This window comes from Oryctolagus cuniculus, chromosome 3, assembly GCF_051225735.1.
Source record: "Oryctolagus cuniculus isolate XC-2025 breed Fujian yellow rabbit chromosome 3, ASM5122573v1, whole genome shotgun sequence".
NCBI lineage: Eukaryota > Metazoa > Chordata > Mammalia > Lagomorpha > Leporidae > Oryctolagus > Oryctolagus cuniculus.
This window is the reverse complement of record NC_142869.1, coordinates 90,236,154-90,259,339: the sequence shown is the minus strand read 5'-3', so window position 1 is coordinate 90,259,339 and position 23,186 is coordinate 90,236,154. Positions and strand designations below refer to the sequence as shown.

The 23,186-nt window shown below is 40.4% G+C and overlaps 1 protein-coding gene across 50 annotated transcripts in view; it reads right to left on the bottom strand.

Annotated features, from left to right (window-relative positions):
- The window catches only part of NEB (nebulin), a 217,198-nt gene that overhangs the window by 85,130 nt on the left and 108,882 nt on the right, over positions 1 to 23,186 (bottom strand). For all 50 annotated transcript variants that reach the window (XM_089328355.1, XM_089328318.1, XM_089328323.1 and 47 more), the window contains exons 74-91: positions 22,468 to 22,671; positions 21,756 to 21,860; positions 20,759 to 20,866; positions 18,862 to 19,173; positions 16,870 to 17,073; positions 15,167 to 15,271; positions 14,916 to 15,023; positions 14,231 to 14,542; positions 12,712 to 12,915; positions 11,651 to 11,755; positions 10,132 to 10,239; positions 8,424 to 8,735; positions 7,469 to 7,672; positions 6,711 to 6,815; positions 6,030 to 6,137; positions 4,892 to 5,203; positions 2,700 to 2,903; positions 2,242 to 2,346 (exon numbers count right to left, since the gene is read on the bottom strand). In XM_089328355.1, the coding sequence (XP_089184481.1) occupies positions 2,242 to 2,346; positions 2,700 to 2,903; positions 4,892 to 5,203; positions 6,030 to 6,137; positions 6,711 to 6,815; positions 7,469 to 7,672; positions 8,424 to 8,735; positions 10,132 to 10,239; positions 11,651 to 11,755; positions 12,712 to 12,915; positions 14,231 to 14,542; positions 14,916 to 15,023; positions 15,167 to 15,271; positions 16,870 to 17,073; positions 18,862 to 19,173; positions 20,759 to 20,866; positions 21,756 to 21,860; positions 22,468 to 22,671 (3,225 nt within the window). The remainder of the gene's footprint in view (positions 1 to 2,241; positions 2,347 to 2,699; positions 2,904 to 4,891; positions 5,204 to 6,029; positions 6,138 to 6,710; positions 6,816 to 7,468; positions 7,673 to 8,423; positions 8,736 to 10,131; positions 10,240 to 11,650; positions 11,756 to 12,711; positions 12,916 to 14,230; positions 14,543 to 14,915; positions 15,024 to 15,166; positions 15,272 to 16,869; positions 17,074 to 18,861; positions 19,174 to 20,758; positions 20,867 to 21,755; positions 21,861 to 22,467; positions 22,672 to 23,186) is intronic.

The window sequence follows — 23,186 nt, the reverse complement described above, 5'->3', positions numbered from 1 at the left end:
CGGATTCTGTCCCGGTTGCCCCTCTTCCAGGCCAGCTCTCTGCTATGGCCAGGGAGTGCAGTGGAGGATGGCCCAGGTGCTTGGGCCCTGCACCCCATGGGAGACCAGGAAAAGCACCTGGCTCCTGGCTCCTGCCAGGATCAGCGCGGTGCGCCGGCTGCAGCGGCGGCCATTGGAGGGTGAACCAACGGCAAAGGAAGACCTTTCTCTCTCTGTCTCTCTCTCTCACTGTCCACTCTGCCTGTCAAAAAAAAAAAAAAAAAAAAAAAAAAAAAAAAAAAAAGATTCTTTTCAGCTGAGAAATTTGTCACACAAAGAGAGCTTATAAGGTTTTCTAGAATTCTCCTGCCAACAATGTGTGGATTGAATGGAAGAGAAGTCTATTCTGTAATGAAGAACTGACTGCCTTTCAATTCAGCCACTTAAGAATGCACTACACCATGACACTAATCCTAGTCCCTCCACCACCACCAAAAAAAAAAAAAAAAAAAAAAAAAAATCAATGTTCTATAGTTGTATTTTCTTCCCAAACACTGAAGGAACTTATTTCCCAAGTGGCTCATTACAGTAGAATTGACAGAGAAGTTTGGCCCATGATGAGACTTGTTTGCCCACAAAGCTTCATTATTCTGCTGAAAGGATGCTAAGCTGGAGACTCGCACTGAGGCAGAGCCATTCCTTGGAGGCCCTGCTTCTTTCACACGCGAGCAATCTTGGTGATCCATGACGATGGTGCTTCCTTGAGCTTTCTTAACATGTGTAGACAGTCGCATCACTGAATTCTCTTTATTAACTAACTGATTTTTTTTTGGTTGATTCACTTGCTTTGTCCAGGGTTAAAATTGTTTCTTTTGCCAAACAAGGACAGTTGTGTCTCTTTCTTTCCAATATTCATCTCTCATTGTTAATCTTCCACAGTCCCAGCATTACCAGCGAGAACTTTCCTCCATCAGTACCTTCTGCAAAGGTTTCCTGGGCACCCTCCTCTCAACCCTGGACTGAATGAGAAGCTCACTGACCAAGGATGAGTGGCCGTTTGAGATTTATGTTTCTGTCATGCCCAGAAAATTTTAATTATTTTTATTAATATTATTCTTTAAAATAAAATATAAGCATCAGTATGGGACCAGTGCTGTGGCACAGTGGGTAAAGCCACTGCCTGCAATGCCAGCATCCCATATAGGTTCGGGTTCAAGTCCCGGCTGCACCACTTCCCATCCAGCTCCCTGCTAATGGCTTGGAGAAAGCAGAAGATGGTCCAAGTGCTTGAGACCCTGCACCTACATGGGAGACCCAGAAGAAGCTCCTGGCTTTGTCCTGGCTCAGCCCTGGCCATTGCAGTCATTTGGGGAGTGAACCAGTGGATAGAAGATCTCCTTCCCTCCCTCCCTCTCTCTCTCTCTGTAACCCTGCCTTTCAAATAAATAAATAAATCTTTTTAAAAAGGATAAGAATGGGTATTGAATAAGGTGACACGCTTTCTAAATCTGACAAAATAAGCACATGATTTTCCTCTTCTGTCCTAGTACATTACTAAGTTTTTGAATGTGAAACCCTTTGAGACTCTGTATGAGCAGCAGCTGTGCGTGTCATGTTATTTGAATGTACTGCTGAATCCAATTTGTTAATACTTCCAATTTTCCCATCATGAGCCTACTGCTTTCATTTATGGAACTATCTTTGCCAGGTTTTGATTACTGCGATGACTTTCCGTCTTTCATGAGTCTCCGTAGAGATTTAGCTACTTCTTGAACTTTTAAAAGAGTTTTCCTGTGAAATCATCAGGGGGACTTGCATTGGAGTGGAGAAATGAGAGTGTTCAATAACCTTCTTGACTTCCTGCTGTGTGCTTTCAGTGTTATTCTGTGGTCAATTTCGGTAACATAATTTCCTAGAAAATCTGTGAGTACAAGAAACCCCAAGTTCGTCTGAATCTGCCACGAATACTCCTTTCTTCTTTCTGCATCTCTTCATTTCTCTTTCATCTTGTTTTTGCTTACGCCCCTTTCCCTGTCATCATTGTGACTTTGGTTCACTGTAACTGGCCCAGTCCAAGGACACAAGCCAGGAACCTGCTGCTCTTCTCACTCCTGCTCACAGACTAATGACGCACCCTCCCCACCCACACGCGGCCAATTTTCTCACGCTTGGCTATGAAAAGTTCCAGGATCATATGAGGCTGGAATTACAGTACTGATCAGATGATTTTTCCAACAAATCAGAGTCTACTCTGATACTTACATTGCTCACGTTAAGAGCGTTTGCTCTGGCGAGATTAATTTCTGGAGTATCTGGCATTATGTGGATTGAAGTTTTATCTTTGTCCCAAACTTCTCTGTACTTTGGCTGTGGGAAGAACAAATAATAAAATGACTTCACAATTTGTAATTCTGCAAGTCGAGGAGCACAACTTTTAATTTTTCTTTCAGCTCTCACCCAAAATCTTTGCACATGAAGGCAAAGATTTCTAAAATCTTTTCATACAAATTACTCACATTTGATATGAAGTCTGTATTAACACTTTTACTAATCCTTTGAGCTTTTGTTTAAACTTCATTAGCAAAAGCAAAACCATGCTATCTTCAAGATTCATTAAAATTTTTATTACCAACATTATTATCCTAGAAATGGTTGACCAGGTTAATTATTATTTACTTACAGCACTACTTCAAATTTCATAGAGAGGAAAAGTGACTTACAATGCTAATGTTTTCAGCATTGGATTTAGCAAGGACAACTTCAGGTGTGTCGACAATGCTGGTGTACTTGAGATTCACCACAGGTGTCCGGTACACATTGTCACTCAGGATCTCCTGGGCGTTTTTGACTCTCAGCACTTCAGGGGAGCCTTCAGGCATCCAGCCAATGCCACGCAACCACTCCAAGTCAGCCTTATAGATGGCCTGGGATGAAAGACAAAGCAAGGCAGAATATGGTTGGTGTGTGAGACGAGATGTACGTGAGGAACCAGGTTGTGTGTTACATACATTGTCTTCTGCAGATAATCATTAACAACAGAGCCCTGGCCACACTCTCCTGCTCGCCCTGGGCCCAGCAGTGTGCTGTTTGGCTTCCTTTTTGGTGGCAGTGGGTCTGTGCTGGGTGCTTACGTCCATCCTGAAAAGCACAGTGATACAGAAGCAGCTCTCCCTATGGGAGTAGGTGTGCTTCAAAGAACTTTTTAAAATAATATTTAGGCAATCATCATATCAGCTGATGTAGACTTTTAAAGCAGGAACAATGGGCTCCCAAGTAAGTTTGCTACACAACAGGCAGAAGGATATTTCCAAAATGCATAATTCAAATTTGATGTTACAACATTTCCCCTGTCCTATGGCTTCTCATTGTTCTTGGGACAAAGATCAAAATCCTTAACATAGACTAGGGGGGCAGAGGGTTGGCACCAGTCCGCACCGATTGTCCCAGCCTTGTGGCACGTGTGCTTCCTTGGCCTTGCATTCTCTGCTCACGCTGGCTGCCAGTCTGTGGGTCACATCAGACCCTTTGCATATGTTGCTCATCCTGCAAGAACCTCTCTCTGCTCTCCTCCCCCTTTACATCCCCAAGAAATCCACACTTTTCTGAAGAATTTTCTTGATCTCTGTTTTCATAGCATCATGAACCACTCTTTTTCAGCCACTAAAATTGCTCTATATTAAATACTAGTGATTAATTTTATAAACAGTCATAATGGGAGTAGGCAGTGGGTTCAGGCATAAATCGGGTTGCCTGCACACAATACGGGTGTGCTGGTTCAAAGACAAGTTCCCCTGCTTCTAATCTAGCTTCCTGCTAATACATCCCGGGAAGCAACAGGAGCTGGCTCAAGTGCTTGGCCTCTGCCACTCATGTGGGAGACCTAGATGGAATTCCAGAATCTCAGCTTCAGGCTGGCCCAGCCCTGATGTGGGCATTCGGGGAGGCGTTGGGGGAAACTATGAGATGGAAAATCTTTGTCTCTCTTCTCATTCTACCTTTCCAATAAATGAAAACAAACACTTTAAAAAGTTGTCATGTTGCTGAAAAATGGAATTTTAGTATATAGTTTATAGCATACAGATATAAGCATAAAATGGTGGTAGAGTATGAAAAATGTTGGAAAATGTCTACTTTATAAAGATTTACATTATCTGCTTTTGTGTTTAAACGTTGACGGGTACCCAAAATTCAGAGGAAGGTATTCTCAAAGAATATTATATACATACAGATTCTGAAGTTTTCCTTCTTTGTTCTTTAGGATTTTGGTTGGTATGCATGTATAAATGTGGTTCATGTGAACGGACTCCAGTTCTCTAGAAACTGGCCTAAATCCACCATGTAGCAACTTCATTTTAAGTGATGAGTATACTTTGCTCCAAAAAACCCATTCATCATGAAAAAGTGTAAGGAAAGTGTAAGGAAACCAATTCATGTAATTAAAAGAAAGTTTCCATTCTACACAAGAAATAAATAACCTTATGGAGTCCATTATTTCCAAAAGATTGAATGTGCATAAAATATAAATAAATCTAAAAATGCCTTAGATAAATTAATGAAACATCATGTTGTGAGGGACACCAAATTAAGGAGAACAAATGAATTGCCCATATCCTGCTAACCTTTGAGAATAACTCCAATGAAGACAGCCCTGTCTTTCTTCAATACAAACATTCGTATGTTTAATAAAATACAAACCCTGCACATATCAATAAATCTACGTAAAAATTCTAGTCGTGTATTTAACAATGAAAATAAACCCTTCTGAACAAATCTGGCAGTAAGGTAGGCGCTTCACACATTCTGGAAAATGCTGAAGTGAAAGGCCTATGGAGGGAGGCGTTGTGCTCTCCAGAGCAGTGAAGTCAAATAGGCCAAGCCACGGCAGACTTCCTTCCCAAGGGGGTGCACTTACATCGCTCTGCAGGTCGTAGGCCTTCCTTGCTTGGATAATGTCATTCTGGTCAGGGAAGCAGGACCACTGGTGCAGGTACTGGCGATAGTCCACATTGCTTGCTAATGCCTGGCCTTCTTTGGCAGCATTGATGGACACCATGTCTGCTGGGATGGTGATCTTGGCCTTGTGGTCATTGTAGGTCTTTTTGTACAGCCTGTCATTCTGCATCTTCAACACCTTTGCAGCCCAAACCAGTTTAGGGTCTTCCTTGGCACTGCGACATCCGATGTAATGGCCTTTCTGTTTCTCATAAGTAGTTTTGTACAGATACTGGTAGAGGTGAAAAGGAGAAGGAAGAGTAGTTTTTCTAAACTCGCTTTTTCCAGAGAGCCTACTCAAGATGATTCTATCTCAGAATTGTTTATCCCATTTTTCTTTAAATTTCACACTCTAACTTTTATACTCCTTTACATTTCTGTTGGTCTTCTACATCCCTGTTCGTGAAAACATTGTGAGAACTCCCAAGGCCACAACTATGCTTCTGTAGTTTCTCACAATTTAACCTTGTCCAGTGTTTCCCAAACTTTAGTCACCGTGTATCATCCTGAGATGTTTTGTCACAAAAAAGTCCTGCTTGTGTTTCATATTACTTTAAATAAAATTAATTCTTTGTTTATATAAATGTATTTTAAGTTGCAAACTTATTTAACATTTTTAGTTTAAAAATTATAACCTACCTGAGAAGAACTAGTATTTTTTTCTAGCACACATTTTATCCAACCATGTAACTTTTAAAAAATAGTTGTCCTTTGTTGCATAAACTTATCACAAGAACCACCAGCAGCATGCATGCCACACTTTGAGTAAGAACAGAATTCTCTGTACACATTAAATTTCTCTAAGTACTTGTATATTACCTGGCTTTGATACTGAAAAGTAAATTTAAAAACATGTGCTTATACATAAGAATTGCAGAGAGAAGTGTAGGTGAATCTTCAAGTTGTAAGAACTGCTTTTGTATCTGGGATCTTAAAACACCATACTGAAAAACAGTGATCTGCCTTCTATTTGAATATAATTTTGTGGGAATGAAGGTAAACTCACTGAGTGTCTACCAGCTAGTGGTTATTAAGGCTAGGCAAGGAGGAGCTCTTACATCACTGGCAATATCCCTCGAGGCCTTGGCATGCTGGATCCCAATGGCATCTGCTCGCAAGTCGTAACCAGTCATCTTCATGTCTTCCCAAGCTTGCTGGTAGTGTTTCTGCAAAAGGAGGTTGCAATGCCACAGTCACTCTGAAGAGGGAGCTATCGGGTCAGCATTACTAATGTGCTCAAGACTAGATCAGTTACATTAAACACTAATTTTGCTGTAAGATTTATAAAATAAGCTGAATTCTTGTTGACCTCAGATCCAAATAGATCCTTAACAAATTTTAGTAAAGCCCTCTCCTGATACTTTTTTTTGAAGAAGCAAATTTAGAAGAGAGTAAATCATGTACAAACCAGATTAAAAAACAAACAGATGTTTGGTTTTGAAAGGGAAAAGGCAACACGATGTTCACACTAAAAAGGAGAACTAAATATCAACCTCATCCATAAGTTTTATGCTGTGTTCTTAGAGAAACCACTGCATATTTCCTTCCAACAAAGATAGAAATACACATCTCAGTATTATAAATACATACACATTTTATGTTTCCCATTAGCTTAAAGATTAGAAATAAAAGGAATGATAGGAAAAGGCCATCTGCCAGACTCTTTATGGAGTATATTGATAAAAGGTTTGGTTAGGCCGAGAGCACTCTGCAAAGCAAATCAATGTGTAGTGTCTTACATTGCTGATCTGTATAGCATTGAGTTTGGACTGCAGCATCAGCGGAGTGTCAGCTGGCACATTCACATTAGCCTTCTCTTTGTCCCAGGCATCGCGGTACAATGGCTGGTAAAGTGAAAAACAATGGGACGTTTGATTAGTAGAGAAATCTACTATTACATGAACACAATCATAAGTAAAGTGAAAAGTTCTCCAAGCATGTTCTCTAATATAAATGTAGATAACATTTGGTCTTTATTGTGTTTCTTTTACAATGCCAATAATGACTTTAAAGAATACATTCACATGTGATACCATATAAATTTTAAATGTGTCAGAAGCATGGGGATAAGATTAATCCTTTTTTATTCTTTCACAACTAATTATCTGGCAGGTAAATTCACCTTGCAAATAACCTAGTTTTCTTGGACCAAATAATGTCAAAATGTCTAATGTTGGGGTTGCCCTATTTCATGATTGAATAAGCGGCAATTTTGTGATTTATGATATTAAGTGTTGGGCCTGAATGACAGTCTGTGTCTCAAAATGAGATCAAAGAGGGTATCCAAATCTGTGGTACATGAAGGTGCCCACCACAGCAGTACTGACCAAAGCTGTATCAAAGCAAGTAGTATGCATAGACTACTAACTGACAGAGTCAGTGAAGCTCTCTGGATACACACATGTTCAGGATCCTGATGCTGATACTACAGTTCACATTGAAAGTTCTTGACTGAGATTTCTTCCACTGGTCTGAAAACACCATCCACTCAGCTTACCTCACTGATCTGTACAGCATTGATTTTTGCCTGGATCATTTCCGGGGTATCAACAATGCTGGTGAATTTGAGAGCCTCAGGCTTTGTACGGTACAGCCTTTCATTCAGGAGATTCTGGGCATTCTTCACTCTCATCACATCCACAGAACCCTCTGTCAACCATCCAATACCCTTCATCCACTCCAGGTCCGATTTGTATACATTCTACACGAATGAGAGACACAGTGGGAGAAAATCAAATTTGCCTGCAAGAATGTGATCCTTGCAAACCACACAGCACCCTTATTTAAATCAGCTGGCTAGCCAATCCCACAAAACTCAAGGACAAAATTAAGTGTTAATGTTTGGGTGCTATGTCTCTGGCACACATCTCTGGGAGAAGGTCACAGTATCCTACAGAAATTGGAACAGGGCTCATGGGTGGCACTTGTTGGATCAGCAGAGACTTAGCACATAATTTTGTTTTTTATACTGAGTTGAGCTTCTATGCTCACCACTTGAAGTCTGCCTTCTATGTATCCTTGGGAATAACATCTGTAGGAATTTAGGAGAAAAAGATCCTTAGATGTATATGTAATGAGGGAAAAAATGTGTACCTATACCTCTTTCTTTTTCTGAGTCAGACAGCTTTGAAGTCCAACATTTCCTTATGCTTACACCTATTCCTGAAACTTACATATCTAACCAAAGGTAATGAGTCAGAACATCTGGGGCTGAAGTTTTCTCCGTAATTACACAGAATAACAGACCTATTTTCATCTCAGTAAGGTTTACTAAGAAGGATGCCTCTGTAAGATAGAAAATGTCTGAGAAAAGCTCTTCTACCACAAACTGTACAGAATATGTTAGGTTCTATTGCGATTACCATTTAAATTATGCCTCCAGGGAACACACTGTGATTAAACATACAACCGCAACCCCCCCCCCCCCGCCGCCCCCGAGAGAATATACGCACATCGCTCTGTAGTTCGTAGGCTTTCTTAGCCTGGATCACATCATTCTGATCTGGCAGACACGTCCACTGGTGCAGATAATTGCGATAATCAACGTCGCTAACCAGGACCTGGCATTTCTTGGCTTGAACAATTGACATCATGTCCAATGGTGTATTGTAAATGGACTTAGACTTCTCATAGGCCTTCTTGTATTCTCTGTCACTCTGGATCTTGGCAGCATGTATAGACCACACCAGCTTGGGGTCATCTTGCAGGCTGCGGAAACCCACGTGGTGTCCCAGCTGCTTACGGTAGCCTTCTTTGTATTTGTACTGAGGTTGAGAAAAATCAGATAAAAAGACACATGAAAACAATGCATTAGGAGGATTTTTCTTTAAGTGACTTCAGAATGTTTTTGTGGCCTTAATGTAAACTGGCTCAATATGGGCATTCATTGACTATTTCAGTTCTCTTTAGAGACATTATATAGGACTCTTTTAGGAGGTTCCATGGAGGACATGAGTAAATGAGGAGGGAAATAGTGAGGTGAATAAGATTAATAATAAAAACTACCATAGTAGCTAACATTTGCTGAGAAATTACCTTCTGCTGGACACCATTAAAAGAGCTTCAAATGTGTGAGTTTGATCCACATTTAAGAGATGAGCTTTTCACTAAAAATTAGTTGAGAAGTAAGGATTACAATCACAGTTAACCCTTATAAGATTTCCATGAGATAGATACTATTGTAGTCATGTATTTCAGATAGGGAAAATAAGGCACAGTGAAGGTAACCACATCACCAAGGTTGCCTGGCAAATGGATCATTAGAGCAGACAATCTCCCAAGAGTACTGAAGGTACCTCAGCTACAGGAAGGTCACGGATGTACTTTTGGAGACAGACAAAAGAGAAGCATGTTTCAGGGAGACAAAGGTTGTAGGCTTGAATCACAAGATGACAACAACACAGTCATCATCTGTGGATGAGAATTTTTCTGTGATGAGTGTCCTAAGACCAGAGGAAGACGGTCTGTCTCTTACGTTTGAACAACATAGGAAAGTTAGGTTTGAAGGGAGAGAGAAAAAATCGGGTACAAGGTGATACTGTGGGATAAGCTATGGTTATTAGATGTAAAACTGGCAACAAAAAGGAAAAATACAGGTGGATACTTGAGATAGAAAATAGAGAAGCACCGGAGAAAGGCAACAAGACAGCTAAAAGCTGATAGCTGGGCTTGAGGGCAGACTTGGTAGGATAATTATTTTGGGTGTTTGTATGTTTTAAATTAGTATTACATGAATTTTAAAGGTTTTATAACAGTATTATACATCAGTCTTTGGTATAAAATCTCTTACAGAATGTGTGGTTTCAATCTTAAAACTTATATATGAAACCATCATGTGACTTACATTTGTAGAGCTTATAAAAAATATTTTGGAGACAAATGACATTGTGTTGGTCCCTGAATTTTTCTCAAGAACTTTGTATAGCATGTTAATGATGTTTGTTTCCACTTAGAACCACTGCAAGAGTTACATACATATTTCATCCATGGTAACCTTAATGTTTTTTATCCTATTTTAGTATTTTTAAATAAATTCTTTAGCACAAAATGAAACACATTTGTATACATAGATTTGAAAAAAAATCAAAGTTCTTGAAAAATAGTCCCCCTCTTTGTGTTATAGAAGAGAAAAATCACAAGAATAAAGAAGGACGTATATACCTCACTGGCAATTTCTCTGGAGGCTTTGGCGTGTTTGATTTCAATGGCATCCGCTCGTATGTCGTAGCCTTTCTGCTTGGCCTCGTCCCAATCTTTCTGGTAGAGTTTCTATTGAGGGAAAACACATTTGTTTACTAGTGTTGAAAATAAGCAAAATAGTCATAAATAATAGGGCATACTATAATGAACACAGAATAATAAAAAAGAATTCATTTCTGAGTTCTTTTGATTGTGGGCTGTTTAGAGTACTAGATATTTCTGATAAAAAATTTAAAGTGAAGCATTTAACTGTATCAATGTATAAATACTTACATTCAGCCCAATATACATTTGAAAGTATTCTATCACATAATTCTGGAATTTAAGAGTCAATGGTGAAGCCAGATAAACCTCATCAATATTCAGATAAGACCTGATAAGAATTTTTCCTAATTTTGCCCTTTGACTTTCAAGAGATTTCTGATAAAGAAATGTGACACAGAAATCATACATTTTAGGGCTGGCATTGTGGTGTAGCAGGTAAAACTGTCTCCTGCCATGCTGGCATCCCTTATGGGCACTGGTTTGAGTCCCAGTTGCTCCACTTCCAATTCAGTTCTCTGCAAGTGTGCCTGGGAAAGCTGTAGGAGATGTCCCACAGTGCTTGGACCCCTGCCACCCATGTAGAAGACCTGGAAGAAACTCCTGGCTCTTGGCTTTAGCCCGGCCCAACCCTGGCCATTGTGGCTATCTGGGGAGTGAAGATGGAAAAATCTGTGTAACACCCTCACTCTCCATAAGTTTGATTTTCAAATAAACAAATAAATCTTTTTTTTTTTTTAAATCATACATTTGGGACCGGCACTGTGGCATGGTGGGTAAAGCCACTACCTGCAGTACCGGCATTCCACATGGGTGCCAGTTTGAATCCTAGCTGCTCCACTTCTGATCCAGCTCTCTGCTGTGGCCTGGAAAGCAAAAGATGGTCCAAGTCCTTAGGCCCCTGCACCACATGGGAGACCCAGAAAAGACTCCTGGCTTTGGATCAGCTCAACTCCAGCTGTTGCAGCCATTTGGGGAGTGAACCAGTGGATAGAAGACCTTTCTCCCTCTCTCTCTTTCTGACTCTGCCTTTTTAAAAAATCATACATTTCTTGTCCTTTGAATGTAATTAAAACTTTTCTTTTGGCTTTATTATGGCCTTGAAATGTCAATCAAGAGAGTCCTAAGATCAATCAAAAGACCTAAGAAGACAATAGACAATGGACTAGGGCTTCAATGATTTCAAGATTGAAGGAATACCAATAGCATTCAGGTGTCCTAACTCCTGCAGTATAGGCACTCAGCATGTATCTGAACTGATGTTTAAAAGAGACAATTTGTGTTTCTTTACTTTGGGAATGGTAGCTAAATAGAAAATATGTAAAATCAAAAGCTATGAACATTTCTACGGTAGATGATTTGTCCATGATAACCTATTCCACAAACTGACAGATATTATCCTATAAAAGCTTTTATATTCCATATTTATGCCTCTTACATTGCTGATTTGCATAGCATTGATTTGGGCCTGCAGCATGACTGGCGTATCTGAAGGAATGCTGATGTTGGTTTTGTCTTTGTTCCAGGCCTCTTGATACAGCCTCTGTGGAAGGAAGGGAAACACTATTTTAATTCAGGAATTGAATGGGAATCTGAAATAGTAAGCCTCTATTATCTGGACAAATGCTTCTATATATGTTTGTGATGGCTAAATTTTGTGTGTCACCTTGGCTAGGCCATGGCACTTAAATCTATGGTCAAACATTGTTCTGAATGTTTCTGTGAATGTATTTTTCAGATGAGATTAACATTTATATCCCTAGACTTTGAGTAAAGCAAAGTATCCTTGTAATGTGGGTGGGCCTCTCCCAATCAATTGACAAACTGGATAGACTGACTTTCTAAGCAAGAAGGAATTCTCCTAGCTTCCTGCCTTCGGGCAGGAACCACAACTGTTTTGTGGCTCTTCAGCCTGCTGGCCTACCCTGCAAATTTTAGGCTCGTCAGCCTGCACACTTACATGAGCCACTTTCTCTCTCTCTCTCTCACACACGCCCCCCCGCCAAGGGTACTTTCAGAAGCTCATGTAAAATGTGTGTTATGAAAATATGCCTAGATTGCAGAATTCTTTACACCAAAATATACATCTTTTGATGCCATTTCCCACAAACTTCTTAAAGTATTTTTGCATGTACATATGTGTGTTTCTATTTGTATGCATATATGTATCTCAGTTCTGTTTGTCTAGAGAATCCTAATATATTATTGCCCATTTATCATGAAACATGATGCTACATGTCTTAGTATTAATAGGAATCAAATATTGATTCTCTGAATTGCCATGGAGGAACACTTTTTACTTTAGGGCTTCCGAGTGAGTGGCACATTGACTGCTGTGGGAGTCCCACTCGCACGCACTTTCACTAAGCCAGGCAAGCGTCGAGAGTTGCTGCCATCTCTAGACTCCTTTGAAGAGAGCAGTCTGCGTGCTCAAGCTGGTGGCACTATCTGAAAACAGAATCTAGAAAGATGAAAGCTTAGTTGTAAGAGGGTTCTTGCCTCACTCATTTGCAGAGAATTGGCTTTTGCCAGGACAACTGCTGGAGTGTCAACGATGCTAGTGAATTTCACGGCCTCCGGTCGCGTTCTGTAGCGTCTCTCATTCAGGAGGTCCTGAGCTCCCTTCACTCTGTTCATTTCCACGGAGCCTTCCGGCATCCACCCAATGCCACGCAGCCACTCCAGGTCAGCTTTATACACATTCTACAAAGGTGTGAGACACAGATATTGTTCCAGATGTTAACCATCCCACCCACTAGCTGACAGGTACAGTACACGGGAGATGGTGCTTCCACACGAGTTAAGACCTGCGATCTTACACAATTCAGGATCTTTAACATTCATGGAAAAGTGCTTTGAAACAGCATAATTATTAATACTGCCCATGAGTAATAATAGTAATAATGCTGTATTCTATGATAAATTATTTGATATTTCAAAAAATTAGTCATGGAAACTGTTTAAGGGAAATTTTATTGAATCTTAACCAGTTTGAATCCTGTCATAAGTGACCCAAAGAAATATTATTGCAGCTTTGGATCTAACATAACAGTGGGAATGATTTTAAAAATACTCAGATGATAGGGGCCAGCACTGTGGTGCAGCAGGTTAAAGCCCCGGCTCGCAGCACTGGCATCCCATATGGGCTCCAGCTTGAGTCTCAGCTGCTCCACTTCTGATCCAGCTCCCTGCTAATGCTACTGGGAAAGCAGTGGAGGATGGTCAAGTAGGGGATATTGGGAAGAAACTCCTGCCTCTTGGCTTCAAATTGGCTCAGCTCCGGCTGTTGCAGCCATTTGGGGAGTGAACCAGCAGATGAAAGACCTCTCTGTCTCAATCTCTTTCAAAGACAAAATTACTATTCTTTCCAATAAATGAATCTTTTAAAAATATTCAGATGATATACATTTATCTGAAATATATTTTCATTGTCAGAAGTTGCAATGAAGAAAATAGTTTGTGGGGCTGGCACTGTGGCACAGTGGGTGAAGCCACCACCTGCAGTGCCCACATCCCATATTGTTGCTAGTTTGAGTCTCTGCTGCTCCATTTTCCATTCAGCTCTCTGCTATGGCCTGGCAACATAGTAGAAGATGGCCCAAGTCCTTGGGTCCCTGCATCCGCATGGGAGACCCAAAAGAAGCTCCTGGCTTCGGATCAGCACAATTCTGCCTGTTGCAGCCATCTGGGGAGTGAACCAGTAGATGGAGGACACCCCCCCCCCCCCTTTGCATCTGCCTCTGCCTCTCTGTAACTCTGCTTTTCAAATGAATAAATAAATAAATCTTAAAAAAATTAGTTTTGAATCTAGTCTAGGGAATAAAGGATGTGACCTCTATTTTCTGTGTCCTGGGACTTAACTCCTAAATATAGGGTTTGTGTTAAACAATGTGAATGCCCTGCCCCCTTCTAGGGTTGTATAGCATACAACCTGTGGTCTGTCCACAAAGGCACTGACTGAACTCTTAACAGACCTTTGTCTTCCCAACCTCCCTTCCCCAGAGTTCATGTGACTTACATCACTTTGCAGTTCGTAGGCCTTCTTTGCTTGGATAATGTCATTTTGATCTGGCAAGCATGTCCAGTTATGCAGGTAATTGCGATAATCAACATCACTGACCAGAGTCTGACATGTTTTGGCCAGCACGATGCCTAACATGTCCACTGGACTAGTGAATTTGGTCTTCCACTTCTGGAATTCCTTCTTGTACTCCCTTTCACTTTGAATCTTCCCCGCATGGATGGCACACATGATCTTGGGATCATCTTCAATGCTCTGAGCTCCAATGTGGTGGCCCTTCTGTTTCTCGTATGCTTCTTTGTATTTGTACTAAAATGCCATAAATACAGTGTTAGAAATCCAGTTTTAGGACCATGCTTATGCTGACAATTAAAGACAACTAGAAGTAAGAAGTTCACACTTTAAATATTTGACATCTCTGAATACTTTTATATTAGCAATTTATGGCATAAAAATAACTGTCATGAAATCATGTATCTACCTTAGAGACACCTTTCCCTGCAGAAATTCTAATTCTAAAATGTATTTTACTTTTCTGTGACAATCATGGGTTGGACTTGGAAAGCAAGAAGTGAGAGTAGGGAAATATACATGGAAGCAATCACAAAGTGTGGTCTACCAACCACGCCATGCATTGTTCAGCACGGTGGAGACCAAGAGGAGTTCCATGGAAGGCACTCACATCACTGGCGATGTCCCTGGAGGCCTTGGCACTTTTGATGGGAATAGCATCTGCTTTTAGGTCGTAGTCCTTCATCTTTGACTCATCCCATCCCTTGGTGTAAAGTTTCTAGGTGGATGACAATACACAACAGAAAATAAATGCGTTTTAGAAAGCTAATAGGTCAGTTTCAAAACAGAAATGTTAAGCTGGGAAAAAGCATTTGAACTATTTCTAAAAAGACTTAAAATGACAATCAGGTAATCTCTTACTTGGCTGATATTGGCAGAATTGCTCTTGGCCAACAAGATTTCCGGGGTGTCTGGCATCACATGGATAGAGGTTTTGTCAGCATCCCAAGCTTCTGTGTATAAATGCTGTGGGAGGAGGGAAGGAGAGGCAGGTATAAAATCTTTTGTTAAGGCCACTAACATTACAGTTATTATCAAATGTAACTCACATTTAACTATAAAGCAGATCCTCTTAAGGCTTTTTGGAAGTGAGGGGAGCAAAAAGGTAGAATAAAATATGACAACATTTAAACAGGTGTATGATGGTTTCCTAGCTAATATGAAGCAATAGAAGGATCTCAGTTACTATTTTCTTCCAGTGAATCGCAAGCTTACTTGTAGGACCTCCCAAGACAGAGATTGTTTACAGACTGTGATACTGTAGAAATCTCCAGACTTCAGAATCCCAAGGTCAAACACAGCTACACTTTTTTCAAAGCTGTATGATCATGAGAAAAGTATACAACTCCTCCCACACCTCATTTCTTAGGGATAATCCTATCTTTCTATTGAGTATTTTTTGAAGATTAACCACAATATATGTAAAATGGCTGAGTCATAGTAAGTACTCAAGAATTTCTGTACTATATTCAATTGTTATTAATGTGTTGCTGTGACATGCATGGTATAAAACACAGTTTCTAAAGCTTTCTACTCCATACTCTGGAGTTTTCTGAGAGCCAATTTCATATTCCGAGCTGAACAGTTGCTCTCACAATGAATAATTTGAAGGTGTCCAGGTAGGTGCAGGAGAACCCAGTTAACTTCAATTCAACCTAAAATATGAGGATTAAGGGTGTACCTGCTGGATGAGGCACAGACAGACTGTTAGAACTCTGCAGGAAAGAAACGATCATTTAATTAAACTGAAAATGGAGATAGCAGCTCACATTTTTAATTTTTTAATTTTTTTTTTTGACAGGCAGAGTGGACAGTGAGAGAGAGAGACAGAGAGAAAGGTCTTCCTTTGCCGTTGGTTCACCCTCCAATGGCTGCTGAGGCCGGTGCACTGCGGCCAGCGCATTGCGCTGATCCGAAGGCAGGAGCCAGGTGCTTCTCCTGGTCTCCCATGGGGTGCAGGGCCCAAGGACTTGGGCCATCCTCCACTGCACTCCCGGGCCATAGCAGAGAGCTGGCCTGGAAGAGGGGCAACCGGGACAGAATCTGGAGCTCCAACCGGGACTAGAACCCAGGGTGCTGGTGCCGCAGGCGGAGGATTAGACTATTGAGCCGCGGTGCCGGCCATGCAGCTCACATTTAGAAGTGGATTTCCACAGCCTATGGTGGAAGAGCAAACCAAGCAGCTAATCTGAGCTTGTCCCGGCATTGCTATCAAACACTGCATGTTTCCCAGTCTTCAGAATGAAGTACTAAATGGCTTATGTTCCTTAATGGTTGGACAAAGAACAGAAGGTCTGCTCTGTCAGGGAGAAGGTGCAGGTAAAGCATTTGTGATGTATTCAGGTCATAGCTCAGGAGGGTGTGTGCATTACTCCAAGGAAATCCCAGGCTTCCATGTGCATGCAGGAATGGGGGAGCACATGTCGGGAAGAGCACAGAGGACACCCCGGTCCAAGCAGATGTCCTGCTGGATGCCTACAGGTGGATCAGGCCTTTTCCTCAGAGCACGTTCCACTTTATGAGTCAGGCTGTGAAAGGTACAACCCTGGCCATGGGAGACTCACCTTGCTCATTGTCAGGGCATTACTCTTGGCCAGAACAATTTCTGGGGTGTCTGTAATGCTTGTGAATTTGAGCTTGTCTGCAGGCTGGCGATACTTCCTGTCACTCAGGATTTCTCCGGCTCGTTTCACCTTCTCAACCTCTACAGAGCCAATGGGAACCCAGCCAATGCCTCTGAGCCACTCAAGATCAGCCTTGTAAACAGCCTGAAAATGAGATAATGCCAAATATTTATAGACATTACCTAGGCAGCCTGGTACCTAAAGTATACAGATGACATATAATTCTGAATTTTATCTGTGTAAATTTCTAAGACACACAGGAGTGCCTATGTTGTCCATAATGGCTACTCAAATGCTTTGCCATAGAGGGCAGTCAATATGCATTGTCTGAAAGACTATAATGTCTTTTTAATAACAAGCAATTTCAATGACACAAAACTACTTTATGGAATGCCTGTCTCCTGAAACAGTGTTTATTCTCTGATATGACTGCCTACACCTCCTTGTATGGGAATACCAGCCAGTTGTACGATGTAAAGAAGGCATAAACACTACTGGCTGACCACTTCTTGAGTTCCTATTTTCTGGAGACAACAAAAATGGCATCTTTGTTTTCACAATTCTCTGTACATTCTTGTGACTAGAAGGGTACATGTATTTTAATCTTAATTATCTCATCCTCAGTCCCTTTTCTTGTGTTCAAATTCCAGTTTAGAAAAAACATTTTATCCTTTTTTTTGCTTTGCATTAAAAATAATTGGCTATAGGAAAATTTTTCTCATAATAATAATATTATTATTTGTTTTCATGGCTTCTGGGAATTTTTTTTAACAATGCTACTACTTTTATTATTCTTTCTTAAGGGACAATTTAGTTAGAACCTGATCAAAACAAGGAGTTACTATACAAGTGAGATTTGAGTCTACAAAAGACAATCAACTGGCTGACAACAAAAATGTCCAATATATTTTTAGGAAGTTATTGCTTTCAGTTTCTTAGAAAAATTTCCAAAATACGTATAGTTTATTCTTAACCTTTCATCTACAAGTTATAATCAATACTTCTGTAAGTTAACTAGTCAGCAAAAGGATAATGTAATAATTTATCAGGAAATTTAGGTTGTCTTAAACCAAGTATACTTAACGTGGTATCAATGAAAACATCCTTATTTTCATTAACTTCTAACTGAAATACAGCATTTCATTTCATTATAAGTATACACAATAGATTATAGCAGTATTAACACACATGATTTTTTCAGCAATAGAAATTACAAATATCTTCATCTACTATGAGAGTTGTTGCCGATATTTTGAAATATTTATGCTAATCACTCTTGGAAATTAAAGTAGATATTATACCCATAGCTAGTTACTACACTCACAGTAAGTATTTTTGTCTAATGTGTTGATGAAAAAGCAAAAGCATCACATTACATATTTGGCTTCATATTTTCATCACCATATTTTGACATGGTTAATTTCTTTCTTTTTGACAGGCAGAGTGGACAGTGAGAGAGAGAGACAGAGAGAAAGGTCTTCCTTTGCCGTTGGTTCACCCTCTAATGGCCACTGCGGCCGGCGCGCTGCGGCTGGCACACTGCGCTGATCCGAAGCCTGGAGCAAGGTGCTTCTCCTGGTCTCCCATGTGGGTGCAGGACCCAAGCATTTGGGCCATCCTCCACTGCACTCTCGGGCCACAGCAGAGAGGTGGACTGGAGGAGGAACGACCGGGACAGAATCCGGCGCCCAGACTGGGACTAGAACCTGGTGTGCTGGCGCTGCAGGCAGAGGATTAGCCTATTGAGCCGCGGCGCTGGCCCATGGTTAATTTCTTTAAAGCCAATATATTTATTCTATGCATTTTATAACGTTGTCTGAGAAGGTATCTATGAATTCTACTGGCCTACCAAAAGTTTCAGAGCACAAAAAACTTCGAACTTCCTTTTTTAAGCCTTTCAGAATGCGCCTGAAGGTTAGTAGAGCCACTCACATCACTCTGCAGGTCGTAGGCCTTCCGGGCCTGAATCACGTCATTCTGGTCAGGCAGGCAGATCCATTCGTGAAGGGGATGCTTGTAGTCTATGTCGCTTACAAGGATCTGGCACTTCTTGGCCAGCACCACCCCCAGCATGTCCACTGGGCTGCTGAACTTGGTCTTCCACTTCTCAAAGTCCTTCTTGTACTCCCTGTCACTCTGGATCTTGGCCACGTGCATGGACCACATCATCTTGGGGTCATCCTTGATGTTCCGGGCTCCAATGTGGTGGCCGAGCTGCTTGCGGTAGCCTTCCTTGTACTTGTACTGAAGAAAGAAAAGAGAGGTGAGTGTAATGAGAACACACGTTATTTCTCTTTATTTTCCTCACTACTATCATGAAGGAGAAAGGTGATTTTTTTTTTTTTTGACAGGCAGAGTGGACAGTGAGAGAGAGAGACAGAGAGAAAGGTCTTCCTTATACCGTTGTTTCACCCTCCAATGGCATCTGCAGCCAGCGCACCACGCTGATCCGATGGCAGGAGCCAGGTGTCTCTCCTGGTCTCCCATGGGGTGCAGGGCCCAAGCACCTGGGCCATCCTCCACTGCACTCCCTGGCCACAGCAGAGAGCTGGCCTGGAAGAGGGGCAACCGGGACAGAATCCGGCGCCCTGACCGGGACTAGAACCCGGTGTGCTGGCGCCGCAAGGCGGAGGATTAGCCTAGTGAGTCGCGGCGCCAGCAAGAAAGGTGAATATTATCAACTCCATTTTATACAGTAGGAATCTGAAGCCTAGAAGGCTAAGTGATTTGTCTGAGGTCACGTCACAAGAGGTGGCAGTGCTGGGCCTGGAATGGAAAGCTTCTCATTACCAATATTTTTCCCCTTCTCCAAACTACATCACCTGGTTTACATTTGATTGCTTAATAAATAAAAAGTAAAACATCTTGTACAATCTAATGAAGCATCCACTTAAAGACATATGGTTTTTCTAAAAATTCTGGACATTAAGACTAGACTATTGTCCTTTTTATCAGAACCTACAGCAGATATCTTAGTTGAGGGTACATGTCACATTGAAGTTCATGCATCATCAGAGAATATTTCACTCACTGATGTGTCAAAATCATTGAACTTCTACCATGAGACAGCCATGCCTTGGGGTTAAGGCTCATTCTACTTTTAATATTCAAGGACAGATCATGGGTTCATTTTACCATAAGATAATCATAGTGTGGGTTTTTATGGCTTAACCACTGGAAAAAGTTGTGCTATTTAAGGGATGAAGCCTAAGTCTAAGGTCTTTTGGGCTTTCCAAAACTGGATTTGGTGTCAAGGAGATGTGGTACAAGATGAGGGATGCGGACACCCTCAGGTGTTTCTGCTGTAAGAAAAGCAGTAGAGGGAGGGAAGCAAGTGGGTACTGAGAAGAAGCTTAGCTTACTCTGCAATCTGTTACTGTGTCCAGTTATGGGCATCTTGGTGAGATGATGGTGAAAAAGGATCAAACAAAACTCTGAAATGCATCTGACAGCTAATCTTCTTTTAGAAAGAAGTAGGAGGAGGAAAGGACTCACATTTATCTTGGCCACTTTACATGCGGTATCAGCCTCTTTGATTTCACAAATATCTGCATCAACTGCCTCTCAATTTCTGAAGCTCAAAAATATGAACCCATTTTTAGTGTCCACAGAATACTTATTTTTAAAAACAGTTAAGTTCTGTGTGATGACAGGGATAACAGACACAGTATTTTGTGCTTTTTCTTCAACTTGCAACATTGTATATGGGAAAACCTCTAAACAGAATTGAGACTTGTAGGGACTAAATTTCTGGCAAGAAAAACTATGAAAACTGCTATTCGTCAATATCTTTGACTAAGAAACACCTCTTTTAACAACATCTACTCACATCACTGGCTATGTCCCTCGATGCCTTGGCTGCTTGGATGGGAATGGCATCCACACGCAAGTCATAGCCTTCCTTCTTGGACTCTTCCAAGGCCAGTTTATAGAGTTTCTGTGGAAACAAGAATCACAATCCATTGTTTTTTTTTTTCATTAAAAATGGTGTCATATATTATTCTATTTTATCTGTCCTCATCTAAACTGCCGAAACAACCAACAAAGTACTAGGATGGGGTGATAGATTGTTTTGATTCATAGATGCTTAAGAATTTTAAGGGATCTGTTCTAAACATTGGGATTTTATTTTACAAAAAATTTTATTTAAAAAAAAATAGTGGGGGAAAAATCAACATTTGGTTGCCAAGATTTGCTAAGTAAGCATAGGTTAAAAAAACACAACTACTTACTATTGCCATCATAATATAAAAGAAAGAGCACCCTAGTACTAAAGCAAGAGAAAGAATAAGGAGAAGCTTAAAAACAGAATAGATCTGGTTTTGTGGAAAAACCCAGTGCATTATCAGTATGTTTTTCTCATTTTGCAGTGGACTGTCCATCATCATGGCCCATGGTCAAATTGTGGATCTGAGTTTCAGGATCAAAATAAAGGTGCCTAGAAAAATGCTTGAAAGTAACATTTGAAGTAGCAGAACAACACAGGGCATGGTGACTTATTGGGTTCCAACCCAGTGACTGTCTACTAAACGTCTGATGAGTAAAATTACTTGATCCCCCACCAACTTCTACATAAAGGCTTTAAAAGTATAATTCGTGTTGATGAATTTCTCCCTGAGCACTACAAATTACCTGATGTCCCATTAATAAAGGCTGCACTATTTTGTGGACCTACCACATAGCCAAAAATTCAATCAAAAAAGAACTAACTCCTCCTTTGACTATGTTAGTTGGAGCATGTGTGGTAAACTAATCAAAGCAAGTCATTAAAGAGGCAGTTACAGTAGTTTATTGTTGCCCGTTTACTCCAAGGGCAGTTCACTCACATCACTGTAGTTTATTTTGTTGAGCTTGGCTAACATTATTTCTGGTGTATCAGGCATGACATGGATTGTTTTCTTGTCATTTTCCCAGGCTTCAGTATATAAGCGCTGTTTAAAAAAAAGTGAGAAAAATTATTTTAGTAGTCACAGAATTTTTCTTTTGATTATATGCCAGTCACTTCTTTTGTATGAAATGTATGATTAAATTTTTAAATGTAGAAATAAAATTACTAAAGGTGCATTAATTCCTACTTTTGTTTCTTGTTAAAAATTCTTATAAATTGAAGAAAATTCTTTGTTAAAGAATTTAACAGTTCTGAAAAGTCTCACTGGGCTGCAACACTTAAAATCTGCCTAGGAGGGACTGGCATTGTGGCACAGTGGGTTAAGCCACTATGTGCAACGGTGCCATTCCATATCTGAGTGCTGGTTCAAGTTTAGGCTGCTCTGTTTTCAATCTAGCTTCCTGCTAATGTACCTGCCTCCTAAATTTTTACAGAAAAATCTGTCTAGGAAAGAATTATGAAATTATTATAGCACCTGTTATTTTAACATTAGCTTAATATTTTGATGTGTCACTAAATAATTATAGTAGTAGAGTAGAAAAGTCATTTTAAAAAGTATAATTCTTATAGCAATTTTTAAAATATAACAAAGTGTCAAAATTTTTTCTATAGTAACTTCTGATATCCAATGGTGAGGATTTAAGACTCACCTTATTCATGTTTATTGCATTGTTCTTGGCTAGCACCTGCTCCAGAGAGTCAGTTACACTGGTAAATTTCAACGTGTCTGGTCGTGTCCGGTAGAGGTTATCACTCAGTATCTCTGTAGCCCTCTTGGCTTTGACAACTTCCAAAGAACCAATGGGAACCCAGCCAATGCCTCTCAACCATTCCAGGTCTGACTTATACAGATTCTATAGGTCAACAGACAAGAAACAATTTATTAAATTAGTGTTTCAGATTCATTGTTGCCAAATGTGTCATACTAGAGAAATATAAAAGTACTGGTAAACAGTTAAAATTCCCAGAATAATAAGTTACTTACTTATAGCATTACTAAACCATAAGCATATTATTTTCTGGCATTTTTTTTTTGTATGGCGTATGGTACCAAGAATGATGAAAGCTTTTTTACTTAAGCAAAAACGTGGTCTTAACCCTTGAGGGTATTACACGGTTTTTACACGAGAGCAGTGCTTCACTAGCCTTGGGAAATGTGCTCAGACCAATGCTGTGTGAGTGTTGCAATAACAAAAACCCTCGCCTGTGCGGCCATCCTCAAAAATCACAACATACCAAATGTATAAAGGAAATGTGTTTGGGGAAGATATATAGGTATTTCCTTAATTATTCATTTTATTTTTCTCTCAATAGGACATGCTAAATTTTAATCAGATTTGGGGTTTACAAAAGGCTGTCTCAATATTTT